General features: G+C 38.3%; 6 protein-coding genes and 1 pseudogene across 8 annotated transcripts; 3 read left to right on the top strand and 4 right to left on the bottom strand.

Annotated features, from left to right (window-relative positions):
• The first annotated feature begins 1,957 nt into the window (after positions 1–1,957).
• Positions 1,958–3,270, top strand: LOC120014332 (protein FD-like). Its single transcript, XM_038866247.1, has 3 exons — positions 1,958–2,590; positions 2,666–2,747; positions 2,869–3,270. Exons 1-3 carry the CDS (start codon positions 2,034–2,036, stop codon positions 2,947–2,949), a joined length of 720 nt encoding a protein of 239 aa, XP_038722175.1. The 5' UTR covers positions 1,958–2,033; the 3' UTR covers positions 2,950–3,270.
• A 507-nt stretch (positions 3,271–3,777) lies between these two features.
• On the bottom strand, positions 3,778–6,094 carry LOC120014688. The gene is made up of 5 exons (XM_038866711.1): positions 5,816–6,094; positions 5,303–5,421; positions 4,627–4,684; positions 4,417–4,494; positions 3,778–4,132 (listed from the first exon to the last, which is right to left on the bottom strand). Exons 1-5 carry the CDS (start codon positions 6,015–6,017, stop codon positions 3,939–3,941), a joined length of 651 nt encoding a protein of 216 aa, XP_038722639.1. The 5' UTR covers positions 6,018–6,094; the 3' UTR covers positions 3,778–3,938.
• A 198-nt stretch (positions 6,095–6,292) lies between these two features.
• On the top strand, positions 6,293–9,698 carry LOC120015442. 3 transcript variants are annotated; one of them, XR_005471758.1, is made up of 7 exons: positions 6,304–6,511; positions 6,741–6,842; positions 7,542–7,718; positions 8,300–8,416; positions 8,496–8,619; positions 8,706–9,210; positions 9,557–9,698. XR_005471758.1 is itself a non-coding variant. In XM_038867873.1 (2 exons), the coding sequence occupies exons 1-2, from the start codon at positions 7,199–7,201 to the stop codon at positions 7,714–7,716; spliced, it is 306 nt and encodes a 101-aa protein (XP_038723801.1). In that variant the 5' UTR covers positions 6,293–7,198; the 3' UTR covers positions 7,717–7,827. The 3 variants fall into 3 exon arrangements, 1 of the variants encoding a protein (XP_038723801.1); XR_005471759.1 differs by lacking the exon at positions 7,542–7,718 and having other exon boundaries at positions 6,306–6,511; XM_038867873.1 differs by lacking the exons at positions 8,300–8,416; positions 8,496–8,619; positions 8,706–9,210; positions 9,557–9,698 and having other exon boundaries at positions 6,293–7,329; positions 7,542–7,827.
• LOC120015441 (peroxidase 64-like) lies at positions 7,898–9,559 on the bottom strand. The gene is made up of 4 exons (XM_038867872.1): positions 9,003–9,559; positions 8,716–8,904; positions 8,438–8,600; positions 7,898–8,362 (listed from the first exon to the last, which is right to left on the bottom strand). The coding sequence occupies exons 1-4, from the start codon at positions 9,207–9,209 to the stop codon at positions 7,968–7,970; spliced, it is 954 nt and encodes a 317-aa protein (XP_038723800.1). The 5' UTR covers positions 9,210–9,559; the 3' UTR covers positions 7,898–7,967.
• A 560-nt stretch (positions 9,699–10,258) lies between the features above and the next one.
• On the top strand, positions 10,259–15,368 carry LOC120014499 (pre-rRNA-processing protein esf1). The gene is made up of 7 exons (XM_038866464.1): positions 10,259–10,923; positions 11,184–11,258; positions 11,681–11,895; positions 12,609–12,771; positions 12,917–13,045; positions 13,783–14,456; positions 14,714–15,368. The coding sequence occupies exons 1-7, from the start codon at positions 10,372–10,374 to the stop codon at positions 15,051–15,053; spliced, it is 2,148 nt and encodes a 715-aa protein (XP_038722392.1). The 5' UTR covers positions 10,259–10,371; the 3' UTR covers positions 15,054–15,368.
• A 354-nt stretch (positions 15,369–15,722) lies between these two features.
• Positions 15,723–19,597, bottom strand: LOC120014500 (aspartyl protease family protein 1-like). Its single transcript, XM_038866466.1, has 10 exons — positions 19,041–19,597; positions 18,518–18,656; positions 17,991–18,226; positions 17,673–17,900; positions 17,451–17,586; positions 17,295–17,368; positions 17,122–17,221; positions 16,984–17,041; positions 16,252–16,323; positions 15,723–16,150 (listed from the first exon to the last, which is right to left on the bottom strand). Exons 1-10 carry the CDS (start codon positions 19,334–19,336, stop codon positions 15,936–15,938), a joined length of 1,554 nt encoding a protein of 517 aa, XP_038722394.1. The 5' UTR covers positions 19,337–19,597; the 3' UTR covers positions 15,723–15,935.
• Positions 19,598–21,659: 2,062 nt separating this feature from the next.
• LOC120015091 lies at positions 21,660–23,808 on the bottom strand (annotated as a pseudogene).
• Positions 23,809–25,545: the final 1,737 nt, after the last annotated feature.

Here is a 25,545-nt window from a genome sequence, read left to right as displayed (position 1 = left end):
TAAGTTCTATGTGCGTTTGAAGTTCATATTCATATTGTGAAAATGATTATTATGGAGGTATGTCTTAAATGTTTGTCAAAATATTTAGAATAAAAACACTTGATCCACGTTTAGAAGGTTAATAGTTAAGTGAAATCAAAATTTAAGGTTTTAATCCATGATATTCAATGAGAAAAAATAGCCACCCAAAATTTGTTTTGTATTCTAGGAGGGGACACAATGTCAAACTATAATTTGACATTGGTATGAAATAACCCAACTGAATAGCTTGTAAGTAAAAGCTCATATCCTCTCACATTAACGACGCACGTAAAACAAAGTCGCGAGGGTGATTCGATCCATTCACAATGAATTAAAACCCAGAGAGAGTAATATTATTATGTGAAAGGCCAAATCTCCAATACCAAACAACATGTTTTTTGGGCATAAGTATCATTATGAGACAACCCATGAAAAACAAAGAATTGCGGCCTGATGTGTTCATAGTAATTCAGTAAACCCCTGCATGCTCTATATACATATCTCCCCAACAACGAGCTGTCAATCAACCAAAAAAACAGTCCTTTCAAGATGCTTATATTCGGTGTTAATAACTTTATTGATGAAATCCCATACGTTGTACAAGAAGTTGGAACATTTCATTTTCATGACCCTTATATATACAAGAAACAACCAATACTTTATATTAATTTACCTTTCTTATACGTTAATCACTCCAAAAGAAGCAGCCTAAAACCATAGCCTTCCCGATTGGAGTTTGTATATTTATATAAGCATTGTGTATGTATAGGTTGGTTGGGTAATTGTAAACGGTTTGCAATGATTTTGGTTACTAGAACGGAAAGTTGGGAAAAAGCACATTCAAACAAGACAAAATGGCAAGTGTTGGGCTCTTATTTCCTAGTACTGTTCGTTTGGGACCCACTTTATGTACTATTACTAGGGTACACCTTGTTATCCAAGGGTTAAACATACTTATGTTTCTATATCCAACGGTTCATAAGAGTGACACCTGCAGAAAAAATAGAAAGAATCAGAATCTAATTGAATATCTTTTTTCTGCTAGTCTTGATAGTGTCTATCGAGTCTATGTCAAATCAAAGTAATAGTGGACAAGAATGAGTGTGTGCATTGTGCAAGACCCAAAACATTAAAAAAAAAAAAACTTTGCCACGTTTGGTTTGTTGGCCTTACTCGACTTAATTTCCTTCCCCTTTCCTTCAAAGGTAGTTTTTTTTTTTTTTTTTTTTTTTGGTTGGCAACTACTTTGCTACCTTATCTTCCTCATTTGATGGTGTTTATAAAATGGGGTAGTGTTTAAAAATGAAAAATTTGGATCAAAGATCAAATTTAGGGAGAGAGTGGATTTTTATTTTTATTTTGAATGGTCTCTTATTATGTTGAAAGGCAATTCCAAATCAATTGTTTTTTACCAGATTTGTAAGCTTGGTTAGATAGTGGTTGCGATCGTCCTCTTCATCACTTTGGTTTGTTTTCTTCTGGCTTTTAAGCCTTTGCCTATTAAAAAAAAAAAAAAGTTATAAATAATGCAACTATGAATATCATGGAAAGATTGATCTTGACTCAGGATGAACGTTGACGACATCTTAACACATGTAAATTGTACAGGAATTGGTGTTTTCAGTGGTGGACGGGTGAGCAACACGTAAGAACCTTCCTATGAATGGAAAACAAAAAACAACTACAGTCAGGTCAGATGAAATTTTTATGTGTACATGGATTTGACGACCGAGTTTATACTTTAGATATATATTGAATGTTTAGAGGAGAAACTTGTATTATATCTTTGGTGATTATTTTAAAAAAGTGTATATAATATTTATATACATTTTTTGGTGATACCATAAGGTTCATAACTACAAATAATGACCGCAAAAACAAAGAAACGAAGGTGAAAGCTAGCTATTTAGCTATTACCCCATGAACAAAACGGAGGAGTTTCAAAATCCAGAGAGAGAGAGAAAAGAGCAGAGCATCTCCTCCATATAAGAAGAACAAGACGAGTCTCTCGAATGTTGTCTGGTGGGTGTGGAGAAATCAACTACCACAAAACCCATTTCCTCAACAGAGGCTCATCATTATCATCATCTTCTTCAATTAACTCTTCATCATCTTCAATTTCAGTTCCATTAGGAGCCAAAACCATGGAAGAAGTGTGGAAAGACATCACTCTCCTTCAGGACCAGTCAGTCATGACACCAAGACCTGCAATAACCCAAAACCACCACCACCATCTTCACAATAATCCCAACTATACCCTCCAAGACTTCCTTGCCAGACCCTTTAATAAAGACCCACCAACGACAGTCATCCATGGTGCTTCGCATCCGGCGAGTCCTGTTCTTAACTTGAATTCTGGTGCTGGGTTTGATTTCCTGGAGCCTAATGAGCAGTTCCGAGCATCAAATGGCTCTGCTTTTACCAACCCATTTGATGCTTTGGGTTCTTCTAATGGATTACCTTGTTTTGGGAAGAAGAGGGTTCGGGAATCTGATAACAGCTCTGTCGATAGAAGGCATAAGCGCATGATCAAGAACAGAGAATCTGCAGCTCGATCAAGATCTCGAAAGCAGGAATGTGAATGTCCTATTTTAAAGTCAATTTTTCTCTGCATTGTAATGTGTTCTGAAATTAGTGTATTTTGACAGGCGTACATGAACGAACTGGAGCTTGAAGTGGCACAGCTAATGGAAGAGAATGCGAGGCTCAAGAGTCAACAAGAACAGGTACATAACGAGGAAACCCAAAAAGGGTAATTGCCGTTTTTATAGTTATTCAACAATTCCTCATTTGGAAGCCATGTTTGTCTGGTTTTTTGTTTCTCATAAACTTGTTTTGGAGATCCAGTTGTGCCTAGCAGCAGCAGCAGCAGCAGCTCAGATTCCCAAAAAGCACACGCTTCATCGAACGTCAACCGCACCATTTTGAGTACTGGTGATATCAGAGCCAATCCACCCTAGCTAGTGCCTTCAAGTGGCGAAACACGTATTTATTTATGGGGGTTTTGCCTTTTCATTTTTTCATGAACAATGGTTTTTGGTGACAAGTGTAGAAGGGGAATGGAAAAAAAATGGCCTGTTTTGGATTCCAAAGAGGGTGGAAGTGGAATTAGGTGGGTGTTGGTGTTGATTTGTATTTTCTTTTGTTGTGAAGCTAAAAGGATAGAATTGTGTGGGGGAGCAAGGAAAGAGTGAGTAGGGAAGTGGTTCCAAGAAACTGTACGGTTTGAAAAAGATTGGACGTTTATAGTTCTTCACTGGCCATCACTTTGCATATTTTGGGCCTCTCTCTTTATATACATACACAACATTATTCATCTTTTTTGTTTTTTTTCCCACTCTTTTCTTTCTTCCCCATCTTTTGTCTTTTTCTGCTACATTTTAGCTTTTTATCATTCATGATGAGTTATGGGCTATTGCCCAAAAATACGACTTTGATTGAACCACAATCCGACGAGAAAAATGGGAATTTATGGTAAAGGAGAATGTGGTGGGTGTTGTGGCAATTTCAACTGGACTATTATCCTATAGTGCAATGGCCTTTTAAGGTACCACTTTGAGTACATGCATGTTATGTGTTCAAAGTCTTGTTAAAGGAAACATTTATAGGAAAAACAGAGTGAGAGACGAAGTCCTTGGAAAGTTATTTAGCCCGTAGAATTATGGGGGCCCAGAGCGTCAACCACAGCAAAAGCTCATCACAGACCTGCAACAAGTTCACAGGCCTAAACCCGGACAGTCCAAGCAAACATCAGTCTTTATCCGTTTTCATTGTCTAAACTAAAAAACCAAGATTGTAAATGAGAAACAGGGGCCTACCCATGGTAAGCTAAACAAGTCTAATAACAAAATCCTTTGGAGGAAGTGGAATGTGCATGAGAGTTCTATCATTGTCTTGTTTAAAACCGGTTACACATTTCATAATGGTAGAAGTAATACAGGGCAAGGGATGAACTCAGCTAGCAGGTTAGCATCTACATGCTTAGAATGGATTGCTTCCATGCTTAACACCACTAAATCCAGATTTAGCTCATCAGCAACCTCACCAATGATAGCCGTGGGCTTGCTGCCTTCCCCAAGCCGTTCTAATAGCTTGAATTCCTGAAACCCACCTGCACATATAAACAAATAATGTATCAAGATATCTATACAGCTTCTTTGAACAAAAAAAAAGAAGCTCTATCTATATATGCAGGCAAAAAATGCAGTCTCTTCACTAGAACAAATGCATTTTCGTGTTAATTTGTATAAGACACAGGCACATATTGATTCACGGAACATAGGCTTACTAATTGCAGACAATCATTGAAATCCTTGGCTAAAGAACTATTGGTTCCTCCTCAAGATGATATATAACCATCCAGTTAAATCAAAAATAATTAACGCGTATACCAACCTTCCGAGAGATGCCACCGGATGCTGGACAGTAGGGTTTCATGCTCCGTCAATGATTCTTTCTCCTTTTCATCAATAACTGCAAAAAATACAAAGTTCTATATTCTTTGAAATCTTGCATTGAGAAAAGTCTGGCAGAAAAAAAAAGATCACTTCGTTTCCAGCACCAGCACACATGCAAACAGCAAGAGCAGAGATCAGAGTGCCCTACCCACTACTGTAATGTCAGCCCCATATTTCTTTGCCAAAGCAGCAGTTGTTGAAGCTGCCTGTCAAAAATAATGCGGAAAAGAATCAGTAAGGCGCTAAAGAAGGAAAGATCCAAGACCTTTTTCAGTGCAAGGAACAGGAACTCACAGGCCTCACTAAAACCATACACAATCTCAAAGACCCACAACCATGGCATCTTGTGTATATCATAAGCTGCTTATAACACTAAATTGTCACCAGACACTAACAGTATTTTTTGCATCAAGATGCCAAAATTTAAGACACGAATACCAAATTAAAGTATTTTGTCAACCAAAGATGAATCCAAAACCTTTTCGTTATTTGTATAACTTTCAATAATTCAATTTTTTTGTTCAAATAGTTTTGCCATCTTAAACTAGGAATTCAGCTTTCAAACAGTGATGTCACAAACTCGTGTTGGTAATCATAAAAAAAAATCATATCGAATGTCTCAATTTTCTCGTGGACTCCAACTCCTTAATTGGGCTTCGTCAGTTAACATGAATCAATAAAGACAAATAAGGAACAAATAAGGATTATCCATGCAAAGACTCCCAACGGTATTATTGGGAAGATTGACCAAAATTGGTCTCTTAATGAAATAACAAGAATGCAAAACATGTAAGGTTTTGTTAGAAGGATGAAAAGTTGATAACCTGTCTTGTACCCTCAGAAAGATAAGGGTTCTGATCTGCGATTGGAAGAAGCAGATGCTTGAAACCAGTTAAGGCATCTACAGCTGCAGTGACTTCAGAATCTTGCGGCTGAGCCTTGGCTAATTAACATTCAAAACAAAAGAAGCCAGGATCACATAAATGCAAAATATCACAACTTTTCGCATTAACCAGAAATAGTTCAAACTTCAGAGGTACCTTGTCAAATTTTTCTTTAATACTAAAAGACTCAGCAAACCCTATCAGTTATAGGGAGAACACCCAAATTCACCGAAGTTGCAAGACATACAATTCTAGGAACCTCAATCACACCCAAGTCCTACTTCCCTCAAATTCTTTATAAAACGCTTTGCATATTCTCGTTTACAATTGTTTATTTATTATGCTGCGCATTTTCACAAACACAGGGTGTACATTAAATTGTGGTTCAGACACTGTAAAACTAACCGAAATCAAACGATCCTATCAAAACCAAAAAAAGACGAAATCGATTACCTTTGTCTCCGATTCTGCATGGACTGGGAAATATGGAGAGCTTAAGCGCTCTGGACCGGCGAAGACAGAAAGAGAAGTCTAAAGAAAACAGAGGCCCTCTTGCAGAAGAAGAAGAAGCTGTAGAAGAGCAACTTAGTATCGATGTTCTTGCGTGTTTGGATGTCTCGACAGGAACAGAAACCAAGTAGTGAGCGAAAGCCATTGAAGAGAATCAGAGTAGACTCTTGAGTCTTGGACGGAAGTGATGGGTTGATTCCAGAAACTGCGAAGAGACACCGAAAGCCAACAGGATTGATATGATTGCATGGCGAGACGTGTCAACGATCCAATCGTTCGTTTACGCGCGGGCCACCAACTTTGGGAGCCTCTTGATTACAGATCTGATCAAATCAGTGGGATAGTTTTTCAATCATCACCGTCCATTTCTTTATACCGTTTTTCGTCTTCGAATGGTCGAAAGTCAAAATATAGGATATGGGATTGCGAAAGTACTAAGTTAGCCCCAAACGATTTGTTCCCACTAAACGCCGCGTTTCGATATGGTGCACAGAGGACTAGACCGGCGATGGCTTCCGCGGGGAAATGGACAGCACAGACGATGATGAAGAACCATCCGACCAGCTGATGAAGACGGTATCTCTTCATTTTTCCGGTTAAGACTCGGATGAACCGGATTTTTCAGTCTCAATCATCGAGGTATATTATACTTTTCTTCTTCTTAGTATGATTATTGTTGGTGGTAATTGTTGATATTGAATCAGAATATGAAAGAAGAATACGGTCTGTTTGTGTGGCCTTGTAGCAAAATCCTCGTCGAGTATGTTTGGAAACATAGATCACGCTTTTCTGGCACTAGTGTGGTCGAGGTGAATTTTCTTCCCTAGCCGGATTTAGCCTCTCTTATCCTTTTTTGTGTTTTCAATAGATATCTAGTTTGCAGCTTGGAGCTGGAACTGCATTGCCAGGTTTGGTTGCGGAAAAATTAGGCACCGATGTCACTCTTACAGATGCTTCCGACAGAGTAGAGGTATCGCATCACTTGCAAATTTTGCAAGTTCTATTACTTTATGAAGTGATTTGTTATGGAAAATTATATTATCTTTTAAGCCAGGTTTTATGAGCAGAACATAACAACAACCAAATCTTTATCACTTGTTTGCTCAATGTCTTCAACTGTGATGTTTAAATCATGGCTTCTTATTCTAGCGTAAATGGATTTAAGCGGCCATGACAAATTGCGGTCTGTTTTCTGGGTATTGGGGCTTAAGTTTGGGATTCATCTATATTCAGTTTGAAACCTAGAATTATTCTTGGGGTTGATGTATTATATGATGCAAGTGGTAACTTGATTTTCCCTGCAATTTTGATCCCAACTTTCTTAGAATGTACAAGTTTATATGGGCTGAAAACTTATTCCCTTTTTTTCTTGCCATCGGTGACTTTTTCGCCACAGTGACATTCTTGCTCCAGAATTCTCCGGGCTCAGTCTTCATAACTATGTACCACAACCGGAGGTATTCTTTAATCTGCTTGGGATTCTGATGTAATTTTATCCCAACAGAAAGATACTTCTTTAACTTTTATCATTTCGTTAATTTACTTGTTTATATATATGCCCAGTGGTCATCATCTTATTGTGGTTTTGATGTGTGCAAAGCTTCTTGATGCCTTCTCCTTCATGCCATTCTATAAGGCATCTGTGCTAATGGCAACATTTAATTGACAGAGATAGTACTGAAGTCTTAAAAGTTGAAGTTAATTGCCTTTTATCAGCATGTGCAGCTGCACAAAGATCCAGCTACTCCAAAAAAACTAAAGCTGTTTTTTTCTTCTTTTTTCGGGATGGGAGGGATTACAAACCCTGCCCTGAGGATGGGATGGTTAGCAGCAACCATTTGTGAAGGTGATTATTGTGTCCCTTACTAACTAAAGGTGAAACGTATAAAATTTCTTCTACGTGATGTGCCTGATCTTTCTGAAATAATATTGTTGCCCATTTGCATTGGTCTGAAGTAAAACTGAGAACCCTTGCTTAATCATTTAATTTATTTTGCTGTCCCCCATTTTTTTTAAAAAAAAAAATAAAAATAAGTAGTCCCTTTAATTGATTACCCAGCTCTCATAGCTATGACCGAAAAACCTAAGGTAATTACTAATTTACCACCCTACAGTCCTTCCTAACCTCCTGTCCACCTGTGATGCTGCTCATCTTGATCATGGAGTTCACGAAGGCCTCTGAGAAAGCTCCTTGTGAACTAGCAAACTTGGACACCAAGTCTTTAGTCTTAGGAATACTGACTAGAGCTTGGTCTGAAGAGAAGAGGCCTTTTCCCTGGAGAATTAATTTGAAGTATGTGTTATCAAAAGTGGTCGCAGAAGGATCCATGGTAGCACCAGCATTCTTCTCTTGTTTTTTTACTGGGCACACTTTCTTTAAGCTTTCTGCAAAGGATGGATGCATTGAAGGATCTATATCGTGTGTAGCGTTGAAATTGCGGATTCTGCTTTGGAAGGATGAACAATGAGAAAATCCTAGAGTATGCCCTCCTGGACAAGAATTCAGTCATTTGGTTAGGGGAAGTAAGAGTCTACTATCAACTGGTGCGCTTATGCTTTGTTTACCTGAAAGAGCCACTAGGTCATTCATGGATAAACCTCTCTGAGAAAAGCTTTGTTGCAGCTGCGATATGCTAAAGGTTGGAGCTGGCAATTGTGTTGTTTCACTGGCTCTAGACACTATACCATCTTTCCTTCCTTTTGGCACCTCCCATGTAGGACCTCCAGACTGCAAAACAAAATTCAGAGTAAGATATGCTTACTTTCAGTGTTTTCCCTATAATTGTGTGGTTTCAATTTTCTTCCCATTTAACCATTGTGAATAATTTTGCAGAACCACTTACTAGACCAACTGCATCTCTGGCAGCACAAGCCAAGATATCAGCACATGATACCACACCAGGACACACAGCTTCCAGTTCTTCCTTGGCATTGTCAATTACATAAAACGAGCGCAGTGAAACATTAGGCGGCCCGTCTTTCTCTGCTTTGTCACTCCCTTGGGAGTTCAACAACACAGAGGCATCACAGCCCTTCAAAGTGTAGCAAAGAGGTTTCGGGTCAGTAACGAATATATATAGTTATATGAATGGAGTACAGACAGCTTTAGATAAGATGATTTCCTACGTACCCTTATGAAACAGTCATGAAAATGCATTCTGAGTAAGGCTGCAGCCACCGTTTTGTCTTTCATGATTGCATTCCTGACTGCTTTTGCAACTATCAACTCTGCATCAGGGCATGTTTTCTCATAGTAATTCAAGCTTAATGAAGCTCCTAGTGAAGACACTGATAGAATGATGAAAAGGGATCTCAAAATTGCAGCAATGACAAACATGGTATGGATTCTCTCTAAGCTCTCTCTAATTGACTTTGCACTGAAGGAATTAAAAGCACAATAATGTTATATATAGAGATGATGAAGGCCCTAGACAGTGAATTCGTTAAGCAAGAATGTTGATGATGAAAGGGGTACATTTTAAGCATTACTACTACCAGATAATCATCATTACTTCTTTGAACCCAGAAACCTCTTGTTAGTTTTTGCATGGAAGGATTGTAACAACTCCAGTTATCAAGTTTTGCGTAAATATGAAGTTTACATTGGACACTTTTGCCTCTTTGTCTTGAAGCTTAAGGAGTTGGTAAACGGGGCTCATAATAACATATGATTTGTTTTTGTAGTGGAAGGTGCCGACCGAATTTATTCGGTCAACCACTTGGATGATAGCATGGAGGAAATTATATAAACTTAGGAGGTTCTGAGTTTGATTTTCATTGGAAGCAATATTTTTGTAACCATGCATTGATTTTTGGTTTAATTTATCCTGTCATCATGTGAGAAACTTTGTACGCCCGAACTTGATAGCTCGAGTTTAGACCCATATTTAATGTTTATAAGACAAGTTTGTATGGTATCGTTCTCGATTAATATTTTTTTTAAAATTATTTGGTCTCTAATAACAGATTTCAAACCGAGTTGAATTTAGGATTTTATAAGATATTCTTCTCTATTTTTTCCGGAATAAAAGTTTCTATTAAAACTTTTAAAGAGAGTGGAAATTCATGTCTTTCCAAGTTTCATCTCCAAGAAATTTTGCTAACCATTGGCCCAGCCTATTGTTAATTGAGGAGTCTATGTCCATCCATCCTTAATTCCTTGGTTCTGTGGAGAAAAGCCCAACTGGCCCAAACAAAACCTGATGCAACAGCTATTATAGTATATTAGTCGTATAGTTTTAGTTACATCTTATTTTTTTTAAAGACATTTCGTATTTTTTCTAAGGATGATCAACTTAGATTGAGTGTCTTTAAAAAAAATCGTGACTAAAGTTACTTAGTATTGCGTAAGTTTTTTTTGGGCCTTATAATAATAGGCCAGGTCCATTGCGAAGCTGTTTCCCTTCCAGTCTCTTCTTCTTCGGTGGTGGTTATTTGTTAAACCCTAGAGGACCGTTAGGAGCTCCCGTGCTCTCCGTCGCTGCGCCTATACTCCCAAGATGGGCTCGAAAAACGCAGAAGATCAGAAGAAGAGGAAGAAGAAGCATGGCAAGAACGACGGGCATGAATCTACCGCTGGAAAGATCGTCGAGGACTCTCGATTTGCGTCCGTCCACTCGGACCCTCGGTTCCAGAAGGTTCCGAAGCACAAGACGAAGGTCGCAATTGATTCTCGCTTTGATCGGATGTTTACTGACAAGAATTTCGGCTCATCATCTGCTCCGCTCGATAAGCGAGGCAAGCGGAAGAAACAGAAGTCCGGGAGCAGCCTCCGCCATTATTATCGAATTGATGAAGAAGGGGAGGGGAAATCGGAAGAGAAGGGGAAGATTGTGAGCAGTAGAGCTGATGTTGAAGAGGAGGGTGAGAGTGAGAGCGAGGAGGAATCTAGGAAAGTGGTTGCTGAGGTGGCGGTAAGCAGTTCGACTGATCAGGAAGACGATGAAGAGGAGGAAACCGAAGACGAGGAGGAGGAGAGAGATGGATATGAATCGACAACGGAAGAGGAAGTGGACGAAGAGCTGGTCCAGGAGGACGAGATTGAAGTACCTGTATGCTTCCTTAGTTGATTTTTTTGAGATCAATTTCAAATGATTAGTTTCAGTTTCGTTGCTCAGAATGAAATGGACCAAAAAAAGGGATAAGACTACCATCGTTTACGAAGCTAAAGAATTAAAATACTAGGCTTTGTGCTATTTCGGTTCCTTAACACTATTAATTGAAATTCTATATCTTGCGTAACTTTAATTGAAAATATATGTGATTGATCAAATTTCTGGAGTCTAATTAATGGGGAATATGTGTGGAACAGATGGAGGACATACCTGTAATCGAGAAAGAAACTCGCAGGCTTGCTGTTGTGAATATGGACTGGAACCACGTTAAGGTATGGTATCAGATCTTGGAATTGATTTGAATTTGTGCTTTCTAAATATTTAATAAATATGATTGTTGAGTATTATGTAATTCTTTTGGAAAAGGGCATCATATGTTTGAACTCCAAAGCTGGAGTAGTTTAAAGGTTCCTCATCACAATCCTGATTGATAGAAACCGGAGGACAGTATATAAAGTTAGGCAGTTCATTTGCATGCATTTTCACAATTGTGATAGTTAAACGCTAGTTTGATGTGAGTCGTATAATGGATGCTGGTATTTGAACTTTATTCTAATGTATATTTAAAAAACAGAATAGTAGGAGTGTGAATAACTCTACATGAATAAGTCCAGCTATATAGCAGTTCATTTTCTTTTACTGTTTGGCTTTTAAATGTGAGCTTTCTTCTGATAAGTTGGTTGTCTTTACACAGGCTGTTGATTTGTATGCAACGTTGAGCTCATTTGTTCCTAAAGACAGACAGATTATGTCTGTAAGTGTCTATCCTTCTGAATTTGGACTTCAGCGAATGAAAGAGGAAGATGTTCGAGGTCCTGTTGGTATATTTGATGATGAAAATAAGAGTAGTGATGAAGATGATGAAATTGACGAAGGAAAATTGCGCGCCTATGAGAGGAGTAGACTAAGGTATTTAAGCTGAAGTTCTGTGTTCTTTCTTTGCAGTATGTGTAAATTTTCTTCTGCTATTTCATGATAATCTGGCCTATTCTGGATCTTTTTCTCATTGTATGTCCCTTATCTGTATAGAAACTCTATAAATTACTGTGAGCAGTTTTTATTCTTCTTCTTTTTTAAAAAAAAAACTGGGGTTGATAATTTTGGGAAAGTGTTTAAAGTGCCACTTCTTTTTTTTTTTTTCTTTTTTTTTCCTTTTTTCTTCTTAAAAATTTGGGTTTCATAATTTTGGGAAAGCTTTTCAAGTATCTTTCTTTCCTTGCATCTTGTTCTCTTGGGAGGAATGGAAGATGAACTAGTAGGGAAAATTTTAAATCCTTTGGTTGGAAGGCTTAGTTGTTTGTTTAAATTCCATTGAGTTATGCATCATAACTGTAGGTCCTGGCAACAAAGTTCATTACTAACACAAGCAGTTGTGCCAGCTGCACGACTCTTTGGAGGTTTTTGTTAGTTCACCTCCCCAACTAGAATCCATGTGCCAGAACGCTTGGAAAGGTGAAACTTTTTGTACTAGACCTTTCACTATAATGCAGGACTGATTTTATATCCCTTCTTCTGCTATAACGAGTGTTTATTTCATGTTGCTGTGTTGTAATAATTTATTTTGTCTGTGTTTTCAATAATTGTCTGTTGCTATGTGTTTTGTGTAATTGTCTCCCTCCCAGGTACTACTATGCTGTTGTGGAATGTGATTCAGTAGCAACGGCTGATTACCTTTATAGTTTTTGTGATGGACTTGAGTTTGAGAGGTCTTCAAATGTGCTTGATTTAAGATTTATTCCTGAATCCATGGAATTCAAACATCCACCCCGTGATGTTGCAACTGAGGTATTCATGATGCATTACCAATGGGTTTTCATATTTATGATTATCGAGTAGAAACTCAGGGTTGCTATTACTAGAGAGCATGATTTCTAAATATGTATTTCAGTGAAATATGCTGCTTTATTAGAAAATATATATTTTCTATCAGGTGCCTGTGAACTATGAAGGTTTACATTTCCATACTCGAGCACTACAGCAGAGTAAAGTTCATATTTCATGGGATGAGGATGAACCACATCGTGTAAAGACCTTGAATCGAAAGTTTAATGCTGATCAGGTCGGTATGCACAATATGAATTTCTTATTAATTTTTACTTTTTTTTATAAGGAGCTATTAAACTTACTTGATTCATTTTTTGTATGCCTGGCTTTATCATGGACACAAATTTTTTAATGTGTTTTTGTCTTTGGTATGGTATCATTTAAGAAGTTGAAACATATGATAGTCCTGGTATGTTAATATGCTTTTGAAGACGAGATTATCCGCTGTTTATTTCATTATCTTGTATATGTTTGAACTGCTGTGAGGGCCTATCAAAATGCTTGTCTGTGGAGAAAGTTTTCTGTTCAGTCTTATGGGTATTTATTTTTCTGTCGGGACATGTTATCATTAAACTATGTCTTATTAATCTGAATTTAGTTATGTCAAATTCTAAATCCTGGGCATACATGTGAAAGGAAGTATAATATGGGGCGGTTTACAAGCCATAAGGATGTTTTCATGTGTTACATGTGCCAATATTGAATATATGCCTTAGCCAAATATAGACTTAGGTTCCCAATGCCAATATATGAATGCAACTATTCCCGTTGTGAATTAGCTAAAACTTTTTTACACAACAATATTGGTAATGATGTAAGCTGGAACGTTAGAATACCATGTTTAAAATGGCTTGTGGCAAGCTCCATGAAGACGTCTTATATTCTTCTTGTGCTCCCAAGTTCCAGCAGACTTTGAATATCATGTTTTGTGATTTGTGAATATCTAATGATACTGGTTCTTATTTCATATAGCTTGCTGAGTTGGAGTTGAAGGAGTTTTTGGCTTCTGATGAGAGTGAAACGGATGATGATGAGAATGATGAAGCTGCAGAGGATCAATCTGATGTAAAATACAAAAAAAGAGATAAGTACCGTGCTTTAGTCCAGGCGGGTGATGGTTCAGATGAAGATGGTGACGAGGAAGGCCAGGATATGGAGGTCACTTTCAACACTAGGTTAGAAGACCTGAGTAAGCGTATCTTAGAGAAGAAGGATAAGGAATCAGAAACAGTTTGGGAAGCGTATCTCAGAAAAAGGCGTGAGAAGAAAAAGTCACGAAAAAATAAATCCAAGTATTCTTCAGAGGATGACAGTAGCGATGCAGATCAAGAACCAATAGAACAACCAGATGACTTTTTCATTGAAGAGCCTTCAGCTAAGAAAAGTAAGAAGGATCGTCATGTTGATACTGATATTGAAGCTGAAGCAAGCAAAGCAGAGCTCGAGTTATTACTTGCTGATGACAAGGGGGCTGATACTGGTCTTAAGGGATATAATTTGAAACCTAAAATGGCCAAGGGTAAGAAGGGTAGAGATGTTCCAGATGAGGATAAAATACCAACTGGTGATTTTGACGATCCACGGTTTTCTGCTCTCTTTTCTTCCCACCTCTATGCTCTGGATCCCACAGATCCACAGTTTAAAAGGTACATCTCAAATGTTATCAAATTCTTGTTGTAGTCATTGATACATATTCATTAACCCAGTTATTTTTACCTTAGTAACACAAAAATATATATTAATTGCAAAATTTGATCTTCCTAACTAGTAATTACATACTACTGTGCAAGTTAATTTGGCCTATTCCTTTGCTGAACGTTAATGAGATTTAGCCCTAAATTGCTGTCTGGTTCATAAATTGGTTGGACTATTGGGGCTAATAGTCTGGACTTGGCTGTTTCAGGAGTGCTGCTCATGCTCGGCTGATGGCACAGAGACAAAAAAAGACTGATAGGCAAGAAGGCATGGAACCTAAAAAGGCTGATTTGCTATTGGATGAGCCTCGGCTGAGCAATGACAGAGAGGTGGCTTCTGATGCTATGCTCAAGAAAGACCAATATGAGTTGTCTTCGCTGGTCAAGTCAGTTAAGATGAAGTCCCAGCAAGTTCCTTTGCTTCCAAAGGGTAAGACATCAAAGACAGGTGAAAAATACAAGTCTGCTGGTATAAAGGGAATGGGTAACCATGAGCTCTCGACATTAGTTCAATCTGTAAAGAAGAAGGCCAAAGGTGGGAAGAAATGACATAGAGGAAGTGGAAACCTTTTTCAGATGAATTGCTGAAGCAAACTGCTTCCATCAACTCCTGGAGATTGAAGGATATTTGGTGGATTTTCTGGCTAATTCTGCCTTTTTTTGTTTTTCATTCTCCCGTGGTCCAGGTCTGCAGCTGTTGTAATTTTGATATTCTTGTTAAGCTTATCCATGTGTAGTATGAAAATTTTGTTAGGGAGAGGAGCTGTGTGTGAGGCAAATCACTGAACATGATAGTAATTTTCCTATTTGCATTTATGTTCATGCTTGTTTATCAATATATTGACTTGGAAGTGATCACTACTCTCTTGTCTCTTGTAAATATTGTAATGGTCCACTAAGCTTTGTCTCGTTAATCATTAAGTTGTGGACAGGCTGCCATGCTCTAATAAAGCATGAGTAATTTCGAAGCCAAGAACTTGCCAACTCAAACGCACCTGCAAGACTAACCACCTCAAGAGCATTTGGGGATTAGTGTTTCTTTGTTTAGCATTTTCTTCGGCTATATGATTTTTCTTCCTGGCATAAGCTATTCCGGAATGGTTTTATGGTAGTGTAGTACCGCTTACTTAACATTTGCAGTTTCTGTTTTGGGTTTTGAATATTGCTAATCCAACAATATGCCTTTGGCCCTCTAATCAACTTGTATTAGAAAGGACCTTTTTTAAGCTTCTGTACAAGTATTATTATAACGTTAATATACCTAAAAATTGTTTACAAAACGGGGGATAATAATATGCTTCCGGTATACTCTGTACCTTCATCTAGAGAAATGCCTATTAGTACACAATAATGTATACTCTGTAACTTCATCTAGAGAAATGCCTATTAGAACACAATAATATATACTCTAGAAGGGAGGAGAAACAATTATCAAAAAATGGTGAAAAATGGAAGAACAAAAATAGAAACATAAACAAATGGGTTCAAGTGTAGTGGACCATTTCCTGCGGACGATGGTATACTTGATACCTGAGGATTGTTGCTCCCTCCTGCTGTGGCGTCTGGATTGAATGCCGTGGCCGGGGGAACTACGGTAGATCCTGTTGGGCTGATCGGCAGAGTGTTGGAGTTCGCAGCATCGTAACCTACGAACATAGAACTCATCAGTACACTAAAGAGTTGAGAGCAAGGTTGTGAGAGAAGGTATCAACCATAAATTTCAGTAAAATGCTTGTGTTGTACTCACAGTCAGAAGCCTTCCAACCCAATACCATCTTCTCGCGATCAAAAACTATCTGATAACCAGTCATGAAGTTTTCTGGAACAAGAATACAGATTAAATCGAGATAAACAATTTCTCGAAGTGGACAAGCGAAACAAAAATCGAAAGAGAGACCTTAGCCAATTGTGAGAGCCATCAACCATTTTGACCATCTAAATTCTCGTCTCTTGTTTTTCATAATTTCATGATCTATCGCTCGTTTGGTGGAGCTTATGAGGTAGCTTATAAGCCCCACCCCATATTCAACCAAACGCCTAAAATAAGCTAGCATACAAGTTAGCTTAATATAAGCTCCTCATAGTATCACCCGACACATTAAAGCTAACTTATTTTTGACCGTATATAAACTAACTTATTTTTCCTAAATATAAGCTTTACCAAACGGAGGTGAGGCTGATTCTGAGGATATATTTCTAAGACTGCAATGTTTGTTTGCTAGGAGCTGAAATTAGTCATAAGCCACCTGTTCTTGAATTCAAATAGCTGTTCAATTTTTCGGCAAGAATTTTCCACCACTTTTCAGAAGTTCAGAGTTCAGAATTGACAGAGATGCAGGCAACACACATAATCGTGCAGATCACACTAAGAGGAATCCTCATAAAGTATAAAGGCAACGAATTGACAACTCTAACAATATCAAAGTTCATAACTTAATGTTCCAAAAACAAGCAATGGTATATGTTTGTGGATACTTACGTCCAATGATATTCACATCTTCACTTTTGACAAGTCCAAGGCAAAACAAAGTTTGATTCTGCAGATTGCAAGAATCAAGTTTAGCCAAACTTAAAAAGGAAACAACAAGATATTGAAAACCAATAGGTGTGGCCTTACCTGATCAGAGATGATCACTAATGGATCGGTGATGAAAAACTGCTGTCCCCCTTTCATTGTCAGATTTAAATTGGGAACATCTATAGTTGTTTGGTTTGGACTGCATGTGAAGTGTAATCTTTTTAAGTTTTTGAATGGGTGGAAAAAAAGACATTAATTTGTACAGAAATTACCTTATGTCATAACAGTAATCAAAAGGGATATTGGTATCAGAAGAATGCCGCCTTTCTTTTATGAAAGAATCAAACTGCAAAATGTGACAATGTATTTGTATTTGATAAAAAATGTACAATAAAACTCGTGAAGAATGCAACAGTAAAAATACTCACACTCTCGGATATACGCGTATAAGCTGGATCATTCAGGTATGTGAATGAGGTACCGGAGTCAAAAATTGCACTGAAATCGATATCAGTAACAGTTCCATTCATGTTTATTTGAGTGATGCTGACATTGTAAGTTGGACTGTCGAAATAGTTCCAAGTGCGAAAATAGTTAATACAACCAGCATGGGATTTCAGTCAAGATTAACTCGAAAAAACTTTACTTACTGCCGTTGTCCAAGAATATTGAATGGTGTTTCTCCTTGATCTGAGCTTCCATTATCTCCAAATCTGATTCTCCCAATGCCATCGGGTCCAAAGCACATGGAGAAAGAATTTGAAGCAATCCCTTGCTCTGCTAAGATGCTTGGAACCGAGATGTTACTCATACCAAGTCCAAATAAGCCATTTGGAGCTGCACCCTCCAAAAAGGAACCTGTTTGATTATGCCCGCAACTGCAATAGAAAAAGTTTGCTAAGCGGATCCCACAGCCTAGATTAATAGAGCAGGTTTCTCATACAAAAAATAACAAATAAGTTACCCACCCTAGCGTGATCTGTGTATCAACAACTTTAAATTGATTATCATCCGGGGTCAAGTGCAATACATCCTCTACCAAAATCCCAGTCGATGAAGTGTTGACAGAAAGATACTCCACTTTATAAGGACAAGTGTCACGAGCAGATGAGCATAGTCTCTGCTGTGCACATAAGGAACTGCTGCAATTAACTGCTGCACTAGAGGATGATGCATTCGGACTGTAGATGTTAAAGGCAATTTGCTGTTTGATAAAAACATCATGAACTTGTCAAAAGTAGTGATAATCATAACAGCAGTGAACACTTCCACAGCTTAGAACTGGGAAGAATTAAGCACAATTTCATGAGATTTAACTTGAGATTGTGTTAGCAGAGATAAGCTTAAAATGAAAGAATCGTGTCCAAATTGTGAAGCCATGTCAAACTTTCTGTGTGTCCAAATTGTGAAACACCATAAAATCCCAGAATAGACTTACAAAGTAAGTGAAGTGACTGAAGCAAAACTTGTCACTTGAAAGTAAAATTAATAGTACCTGTCTTTTTGAGTTAATTAGTCCATGAACACAACTGGTATTACAGTCACACGGCAACCAGAAAAGGTCGCTGCCTGTGTCCAGTGCTACGAGGAACCATTTACTTGGCGTTCCGAGTGTGATATTGGCATAATAGAGACTGAAATACCAGATAAACAATATTAGTCAAAAGAGCAATCTCCAGAGAAGAAAAAGAGGAACAAGAGCACAGAAAATGAAGTGAAGTTTTTCATTAATACCAAAACTATTCATTCATGAAAAATACGGTGGGAAAGGCCAATAGATTAATTTCCCACTTGATGAAAGAAATCTTACTCCTCTTGTTTTCCTAATCTAATGGATTCCCTTTTTCCTCCACTTTCTTGGCTACCAAACAGAAAACAAGTCCAAAAGCGCAACTATGCAACTTTTCAACACTTGCCCAAAACCAAAACTCTAATATTAGCAAAAGAAAAATTATGATTATATAAACAAGACGAAAGACAATAAAAAGTTCAGTAGCTTAAGAGAGGGAGAGACGTACAATCCCAAAGAGTTGAGCATGTAAGTGTCATTGCCATTGAAAAAAGTGAGAGCCGTCGGATCGTTCGACTCCGCTAGGTGGCGACCACGCATCACTCGGTCGCGGTGGGCCATAGTCCAGTAGTATTCCACGGAGCCCTTCTCCGGTAGGTCATCGACGGACAGAATCCCCTTGACCGGATCCGAGAAGCGGTGATGAACATCGAAACCGAATGTACCGAACCCATCACATCTCTGCGAGGCCCAACCCAACATCAAGGCCCATACTAAAGCCCAAGTCCTTGTCCAGGCCACCATCGCTGAGGAAGCCGAAAAAGCGGTAAACGAGTAACGAACTTTCGACAGAGAGAGAAGCTTTTGGGTACGCAGAAAAATTGGGATTATTATGAATATAGAGCCTGTCTTTCTTGTGTGTGTGTGTGTGTGTGAGAGAGGGAGAGAGGGAAGGAGTTTTTGGGTTTTCAGAGATATGGAAGTCTTCAAAAGAGACGACTTTGTGGTGGCAGAAGACAGCGTTCCCACCTGATCCAAGGGAACGCAAACGAGAGAGAGAGAGAGAGAGAGAGAGAGAGAGAGAGAGAGAGAGAGAGAGAGAGAGAGAGAGTAGTCTATGGATATTACAGAGAAATGGAATCGTAATAAGATGGGAAAAAGAGAATCTTTAAAGGAGAGACGGTGAAGGGTTCGACGCTTCTTCCGAGTCAAGAAAGTCAAGGCAATGGGAACTCACTCTCTCTCTCTCTCTCTCTCGAGCAGCTTTTGAAGAAACTTACGCCTGTTTGTTTTGGTGTCCCGAACGTGCAATCATCAATCACGTAAGCTGGGGCCTATTTCACAAGGCCGCCTTGGACTTTTCTATCCCCGATTTTAGTATTTTTTTTCCTTATTTTTTGGTTGTCAAGACAATTTAGTATCTAGTTAACATGAGAAGTGGCCATCGGAGAAATTTCAGATAGATATACGAGGGTGGAAATGACAAATAAAATAATAACAGGGCCTGCACTGAGTATACTAGGAAGAGGTAGTTGGAAGTCGTTGGCAACCGGTGAAAGAAAAGACAAAAGGAAAGGGAAAAAAGAAAAGAAAAACAGAAGGGGAAATGCGTTGACATGCAAGGCCAGTATTGGCCGAGCTACCACTGTCCGGAAATCAGTCCACCTGTTCAAAACAATAAAGTCCTTTACCCCCACTAGTGGGACCCATAATGATGTCTGTCTTCCGTGGCCTAACTTGGTCAATCGGGCACCATTAAAAAAAATAATAATAAAAATCAAACGACTTTAAATTCGCGGATTCCGACTTTCAAATATTTTTAAGTCCCAACCACCCAGAAATAATATTATTATTATTATCGTCTACTTTTTTAAGGAAGGATGGCTCCAAATCAAGCTAAGCCATCAAGTGTAAGTTGCAGCAGAAACAGAAGGTGAGACGTTACGATCCTTCCTTGTGAGTTGAGAGTTCCATTTGCCAAAGAAAAAGAAAGCCAAACTAGTAGGCTCCAAGCAACAAGAAGAATAGGTAAAGGTAAGCAAAGCACATGACCATTAATATTCACCTAGACCTAGTGTGTTTGTGTTTGTGTGTGTGTGTGTGAATCCATTCAGTCCAAGTCCAAAGTTTAATCATCACCATTCACCCAGTTGCTGTCCATTCTAGGGCTCTTCCTCAACAACCGACTCTTGACTATATCCCCCCCACCCACTTAAAATGCTTCTAGTCCATATTTTTTTTTTTCCATTTGACTCGTTCCAATTAGGTATTAAAAATACACTCCGCGTAAGACTACGAACCATTGACCACTCAAGTCTGTTTTTACGATTTTAGACAAGATTACCACAAGGAGTCGGTCAATATGTGCTGTGCTGCCTGCCAATCTTGCCATACTACTACCACCGTGTAAGACGGAGGAAAGGAAAGAGTTTTATTATCTATCTATGCCAGAAATATTTGGCTTTGCTAAGTTTCCCCTTCCTCTGGAACGCAATTCAAACAAAAACGAGGAGTATGAAAAAGGGCAAGGGTTTAGTTTTAGTGATGCAAATCTTGTCCAGAATAATCTTTGATGAAAATGACAAGAACGGTGAAGAGTGCAATGAGACCCAATTTGATGAGCTCGTGTGAGCGGAGTATTGAAACCCTCATGGAAAATAACTGAAGAACTTGAGTGGCTTATAAACAAGTGGTTGGACCCAAGCTAGCAAAACCATGGTTTTGTGAGCCATAATGGGCCTCCCAACCACTTGTGTAGTAAGCCCAATTGTAGATCCATGTAATGTGGGCTATCACAAGGTCCAAAATCTCAACAGAACTACTAGAATAATAGATAGATATAATGCAAAGGGGAAGTAAAGACTGACAGAAAATATTTATGGCTATGATAAGACAGGAGAGACAACTGAACTCCGTGAAATATTCCTGGTCTTTTTTGTTAAATTTGAAGTAGGGTAGTAACCAAATCCAGCGGCAACAGCAGGAAGTAGAGTGGAGATGTGACATTCAATTGGGAAAGTATTATATTCATCAAGGTCATAACCTGCACAAGCGGCGGAAAATTATGTAATTAAGGAAGCGGAAGAATAGAGAGAAATCCTATGTATCATAAAAAAGCACTCAATTGAACTTTTTCCAACCCAAAACAAGTTTTTCTCCATCAAACACAACATGATAGCCGGTCATAAAGTTCTGTGCAAAAATCAATCAATTGGCACATAAGTAAGCTCATTAATTGGACAAAAAATCTTAACGAAAAGTTTCAATAGATAGCATGCATCAATATTTTTATGCTAGGGAATTAAGAACGCCAATTAAATATGTTTTATATGGTCAGTGTGATTCACATATAGGACCTCCCAGAAGTCGCTGAAAGAGCACCATGTTGACCAGATTAATATGAAAAGTAATAGGTAAAACTTACACCCAACAATATTCAGTCCTGCACTCTTGGAAACAGCCAAGCAATAAACAAGTTCAGTCTGCATTTAGATAATTGGAAGAATGCCAATAATTAATTTAAGGATTGTCTTGACACACAAATTAAGCGAATGAGAAGGGGACTACAGAGTGGAGATGACGATTATAGGATCATAGACGGCAAAGTGGCTCATCGGGACTGCCCATCAAGAGAAACAGATTATAGTTCTGGAGGATTTTAATGGGAAAAGAATGAGAAGAAGAGGAATATGATTTGTTAATCTAACCTCATATAATTGGTATCCTTGAATCAGGTGGACAACGCATATCTCCGGCCTATGAATGGAACTGCCAAAAAGAAAATCTCAACTTAGATTGGATAAAAACTAAGATGCGAGGGTAAACTAATTTTTCATCATTTTGAGCACTCACATTCTCAGCGAGGCTCGTACAAGTTGGGTCCACCAGACATGTAAAAGAGGTCCCGGAATCAAAAAGAGCTGTGAAATCCTTATCAATCAAATATATAAGAAAACAATAAGCATAAAGAAAATTTGAGAATTACCACTTACTGTGGTGGATTCGCATGAAATGGGGTCTCTTCCTGGTAAGAACTGCTCTTGTCTCCGAAATTGATCCTTCCGATTCCATCATGTCCAAAACACATAGAGAAAGAATCCGCTGTCAAGCCTTCCCTGGAAAAAAATGCAGGGAACTGATATATTTTCCATACTGAGCCCAAACAAGCCATTTGGAGCCGCAATGTCAAGAAATAAGCCACTCTGAACCTGTTCACAGCTGCACAAATCATATCATTTTCATTACAACCCAATTCCAGATTATGTAGTAAGAGAACAATGTCGGTATAGGGAGTTCAAAACAGTTCAGTTCATAATCAAATAACTTACCCAAACATGACATATGCCTCAACCAACTCCTCATTGATATCTCCTGTTACTAAGTGCAGAACATCCTCCACCAAGATCCCAGAAGTAGAAGTTTGAGCAGAGACATAAGAGATCATGTAAGGGCAATCACTGAATGTTCCAGGGCAGTGATTACGGTGATCAAACAAAAGGATGTTGCAGGTGACCTTTTTGCTTGTTGATGACCCTTTAGATCCGTAAACACTTAGCTCAAACTCCTGCAAGAATAGTTATCCATTTCTGGAATCAATAACTAGATCATACTGACTTTAAGACCAAAAGGAAATGCCACTCCCATAAGATCAAGAGTCATTGGACTAGGTCTCACATTGAAGCTAGAAATATTAACAAAACGAAATACTAAACAACCAAGATCGTTATAGGGGATCAACAACTAAAAAGTTCAATTAATTGGTTAGCATTTCCATCTTGCGAAACATTTCATGCAGTGCAATTAACTCATAAGCAATACATATCAAATGAACAAGAGATCCATAACACTCCAAATTTAAAATAAAATAAAAAAGAAAAAAAGGGAGAAAAGAAAAGAAAAAATGCCAAAAGTAATGAGAATAGAACATACAGAAGCATAAACAGTACCATGAGTAGGCGCGCATCTACTACAAGTCTACAATCACATGGAACCCAAAACAGACCACTCCCAGTGTCATGCGCCACCATGAATTTAATCCCCGGCGACCCCAATTCAACCGTCGCATAGTGCAAACTATACAAAAATAAACGAACCCCCAATTGAAGAAAACCCCAATAAAACACACACACAAATTCAATTTACTTGATACATAACACAAAAGAGACGTACAATCCCAGTAAGCTAATCCGAAAAGTCGAGTTTCCGTCAGAGAAAGCAAGGGGCGACTTCAAATCGGAAAGCTTGCAGAAGTCGATAGCGGTGGGCCAAGATGGCATAGTACTCGAAGCTTCCCTTCTTAACGGGCCAGTCGAAGAATTTTCCAGTAGAGAGGGACCAGTTCTTGATGGGATCGGAGAAGCAGTGATGCGTCTTCAAGCTGAAGATGCAGCCGCCATGGCAATGACAGCCTTTGAAGTGAAAGGCGAGACAGATCGAGAGGGCGAAGAGTTAAACCCTAGATCTTGGCCCTCTCTCAGACTCGATCGAGAGAGAGGGAGAGTTAGTTAAGTGAGGCCACAAATGCTTTTAGAGGAAGTTTGGAAAGAGCGGGCTTTTACAGAGCTTTTCGACGATTTTCGAATCGCGCCAAAAAGTTGTGGGACGCTTCACCACGTTGATTACCTTTTCTGATCCAACGGATGAGAATTGGTTATAAATTACTACGGCCCAACCCAAAATCAGGGCATGAAGTTTCTGCTTAAGTGCGTCCAAACTCCAAAGTATAAACTAAGGCCCAGTACTTCCCTCGAACAATCAACATAATTAATGATTATCAAAAAAAATATTATCAAGCATTTATGTATAATTCAAGATGCATGATGTCTAGGAAAAGATGAAAGTAATTCAGAAATGAGATTTTTTGTTTTATTATTGGATCTGAATAATGAATATATATATACATATTTTAAAATTGACTGTTCAATACAGAAAAATATTATATATATATATATATATATATATAATTCATTTCACCTCATTGTATTTACAAAAAAAACAGAGAGAACCCACCAATAAAATTTAAGAAAAAAAATTGTACACGAATCAATTACAAGTTTTTAAAAAAAAATCCCTTCAAACTGGTGGTAAATTCTGCTTGAAGAAAATGGGGATGCTTTGTTCCTCTCCCTGGCTTACACCATTTTCTTCTGAAAATACTGTGATCAAACAGGAGAGGCAGAAGAGGTGAAGGCAAGTTTATCAGAAAGGTTGGTTCTTTTAAATGGTGATTTAAGCCAAGTTTATCCATCACCCATATGGGTAACGCATAAAACCAATAAAAAGAGTATTAGAGAGAGAGAAGAAAGTTAATTAGTGACCAGTAGAGTCACATTGCGACCTTGTTGTTGGTGGCATTTGCTTGGCCAAGAGTGGATATAGGATGGGTCTTGACCAGTTGGGTTAAATCCCCTAATTTCTCTCCATTGCTCATGTCGCCTACACTTCAGTTGGTCCAAGTATTAAACATTTCCTGCTAGCTATTTCTCATTCATATGCTTCATTGGCCACATTTTCAACGTTTTCTCATGTGCATATATATAACCCGATGTGTTTCATCTATGCCTCATCAGCTTGAAACATTCACATTTACAGCATGAACTAGCTAGAATTTTGTAACTTCATGATCAGCAATATAACCTTATTATCCTTAACCTCCCTTCAATGGCAGACATACCAAAATGCGCTAAAATAACAAACATGTATCCAATTAATGTAGAGGCGAACCTTTCTCAATGTGGGTTTTAGTGGTTTTGGACAACTGATCGGGCATTAACTTCTTCTAGCCGAAGAGGTCCATATCAACTCTAGTCCGCCCCAACTTTGACATGCTTGATTCCACTAAGTATAATATTCCATATACGTATATTTATCAATCAAAACCTTTTTCTTTTAATTGAAAACGATCCTGCCCAACAACGTACGTGTCCTTTAAACAGTTGAGTGAGTCTAAAGATTATAAATTCGGGTCGTCAAGTCAACGCACATCACCCTAACGACAACTACGACTTTGTCAA

The sequence above is a fragment of the Tripterygium wilfordii genome, chromosome 14 (assembly GCF_013401445.1).
Source record: "Tripterygium wilfordii isolate XIE 37 chromosome 14, ASM1340144v1, whole genome shotgun sequence".
Lineage (NCBI taxonomy): Eukaryota > Viridiplantae > Streptophyta > Magnoliopsida > Celastrales > Celastraceae > Tripterygium > Tripterygium wilfordii.
This window is presented reverse-complemented; position numbering and strand designations above follow the sequence as displayed.

Coding starts and splice junctions, on each gene's coding strand:
- LOC120014332 (XM_038866247.1), top strand. CDS start 2,034: ATGTTGTCTGGTGGGTGTGGAGAAATCAACTACCACAAAACCCATTTC. Junction 2,591..2,665: donor GCTCGATCAAGATCTCGAAA/GCAGGAATGTGA, acceptor TAGTGTATTTTG/ACAGGCGTACATGAACGAAC. Junction 2,748..2,868: donor TCAAGAGTCAACAAGAACAG/GTACATAACGAG, acceptor TTGGAGATCCAG/TTGTGCCTAGCAGCAGCAGC.
- LOC120014688 (XM_038866711.1), bottom strand. CDS start 6,017: ATGGCTTTCGCTCACTACTTGGTTTCTGTTCCTGTCGAGACATCCAAA. Junction 5,422..5,815: donor ATGCAGAATCGGAGACAAAG/GTAATCGATTTC, acceptor AATGTTAATTAG/CCAAGGCTCAGCCGCAAGAT. Junction 4,133..4,416: donor CCGGTGGCATCTCTCGGAAG/GTTGGTATACGC, acceptor TTATATGTGCAG/GTGGGTTTCAGGAATTCAAG.
- LOC120015442 (XM_038867873.1), top strand. CDS start 7,199: ATGTACAAGTTTATATGGGCTGAAAACTTATTCCCTTTTTTTCTTGCC. Junction 7,330..7,541: donor ACTATGTACCACAACCGGAG/GTATTCTTTAAT, acceptor TTTAATTGACAG/AGATAGTACTGAAGTCTTAA.
- LOC120015441 (XM_038867872.1), bottom strand. CDS start 9,209: ATGTTTGTCATTGCTGCAATTTTGAGATCCCTTTTCATCATTCTATCA. Junction 8,905..9,002: donor TTCATGACTGTTTCATAAGG/GTACGTAGGAAA, acceptor TACACTTTGAAG/GGCTGTGATGCCTCTGTGTT. Junction 8,601..8,715: donor CCAGAGATGCAGTTGGTCTA/GTAAGTGGTTCT, acceptor TTTGTTTTGCAG/TCTGGAGGTCCTACATGGGA.
- LOC120014499 (XM_038866464.1), top strand. CDS start 10,372: ATGGGCTCGAAAAACGCAGAAGATCAGAAGAAGAGGAAGAAGAAGCAT. Junction 13,046..13,782: donor GAAAGTTTAATGCTGATCAG/GTCGGTATGCAC, acceptor TATTTCATATAG/CTTGCTGAGTTGGAGTTGAA. Junction 14,457..14,713: donor ACAGATCCACAGTTTAAAAG/GTACATCTCAAA, acceptor TGGCTGTTTCAG/GAGTGCTGCTCATGCTCGGC.
- LOC120014500 (XM_038866466.1), bottom strand. CDS start 19,336: ATGGTGGCCTGGACAAGGACTTGGGCTTTAGTATGGGCCTTGATGTTG. Junction 17,369..17,450: donor ATACGCGTATATCCGAGAGT/GTGAGTATTTTT, acceptor CACATTTTGCAG/TTTGATTCTTTCATAAAAGA. Junction 17,042..17,121: donor TAGTGATCATCTCTGATCAG/GTAAGGCCACAC, acceptor TGCAATCTGCAG/AATCAAACTTTGTTTTGCCT.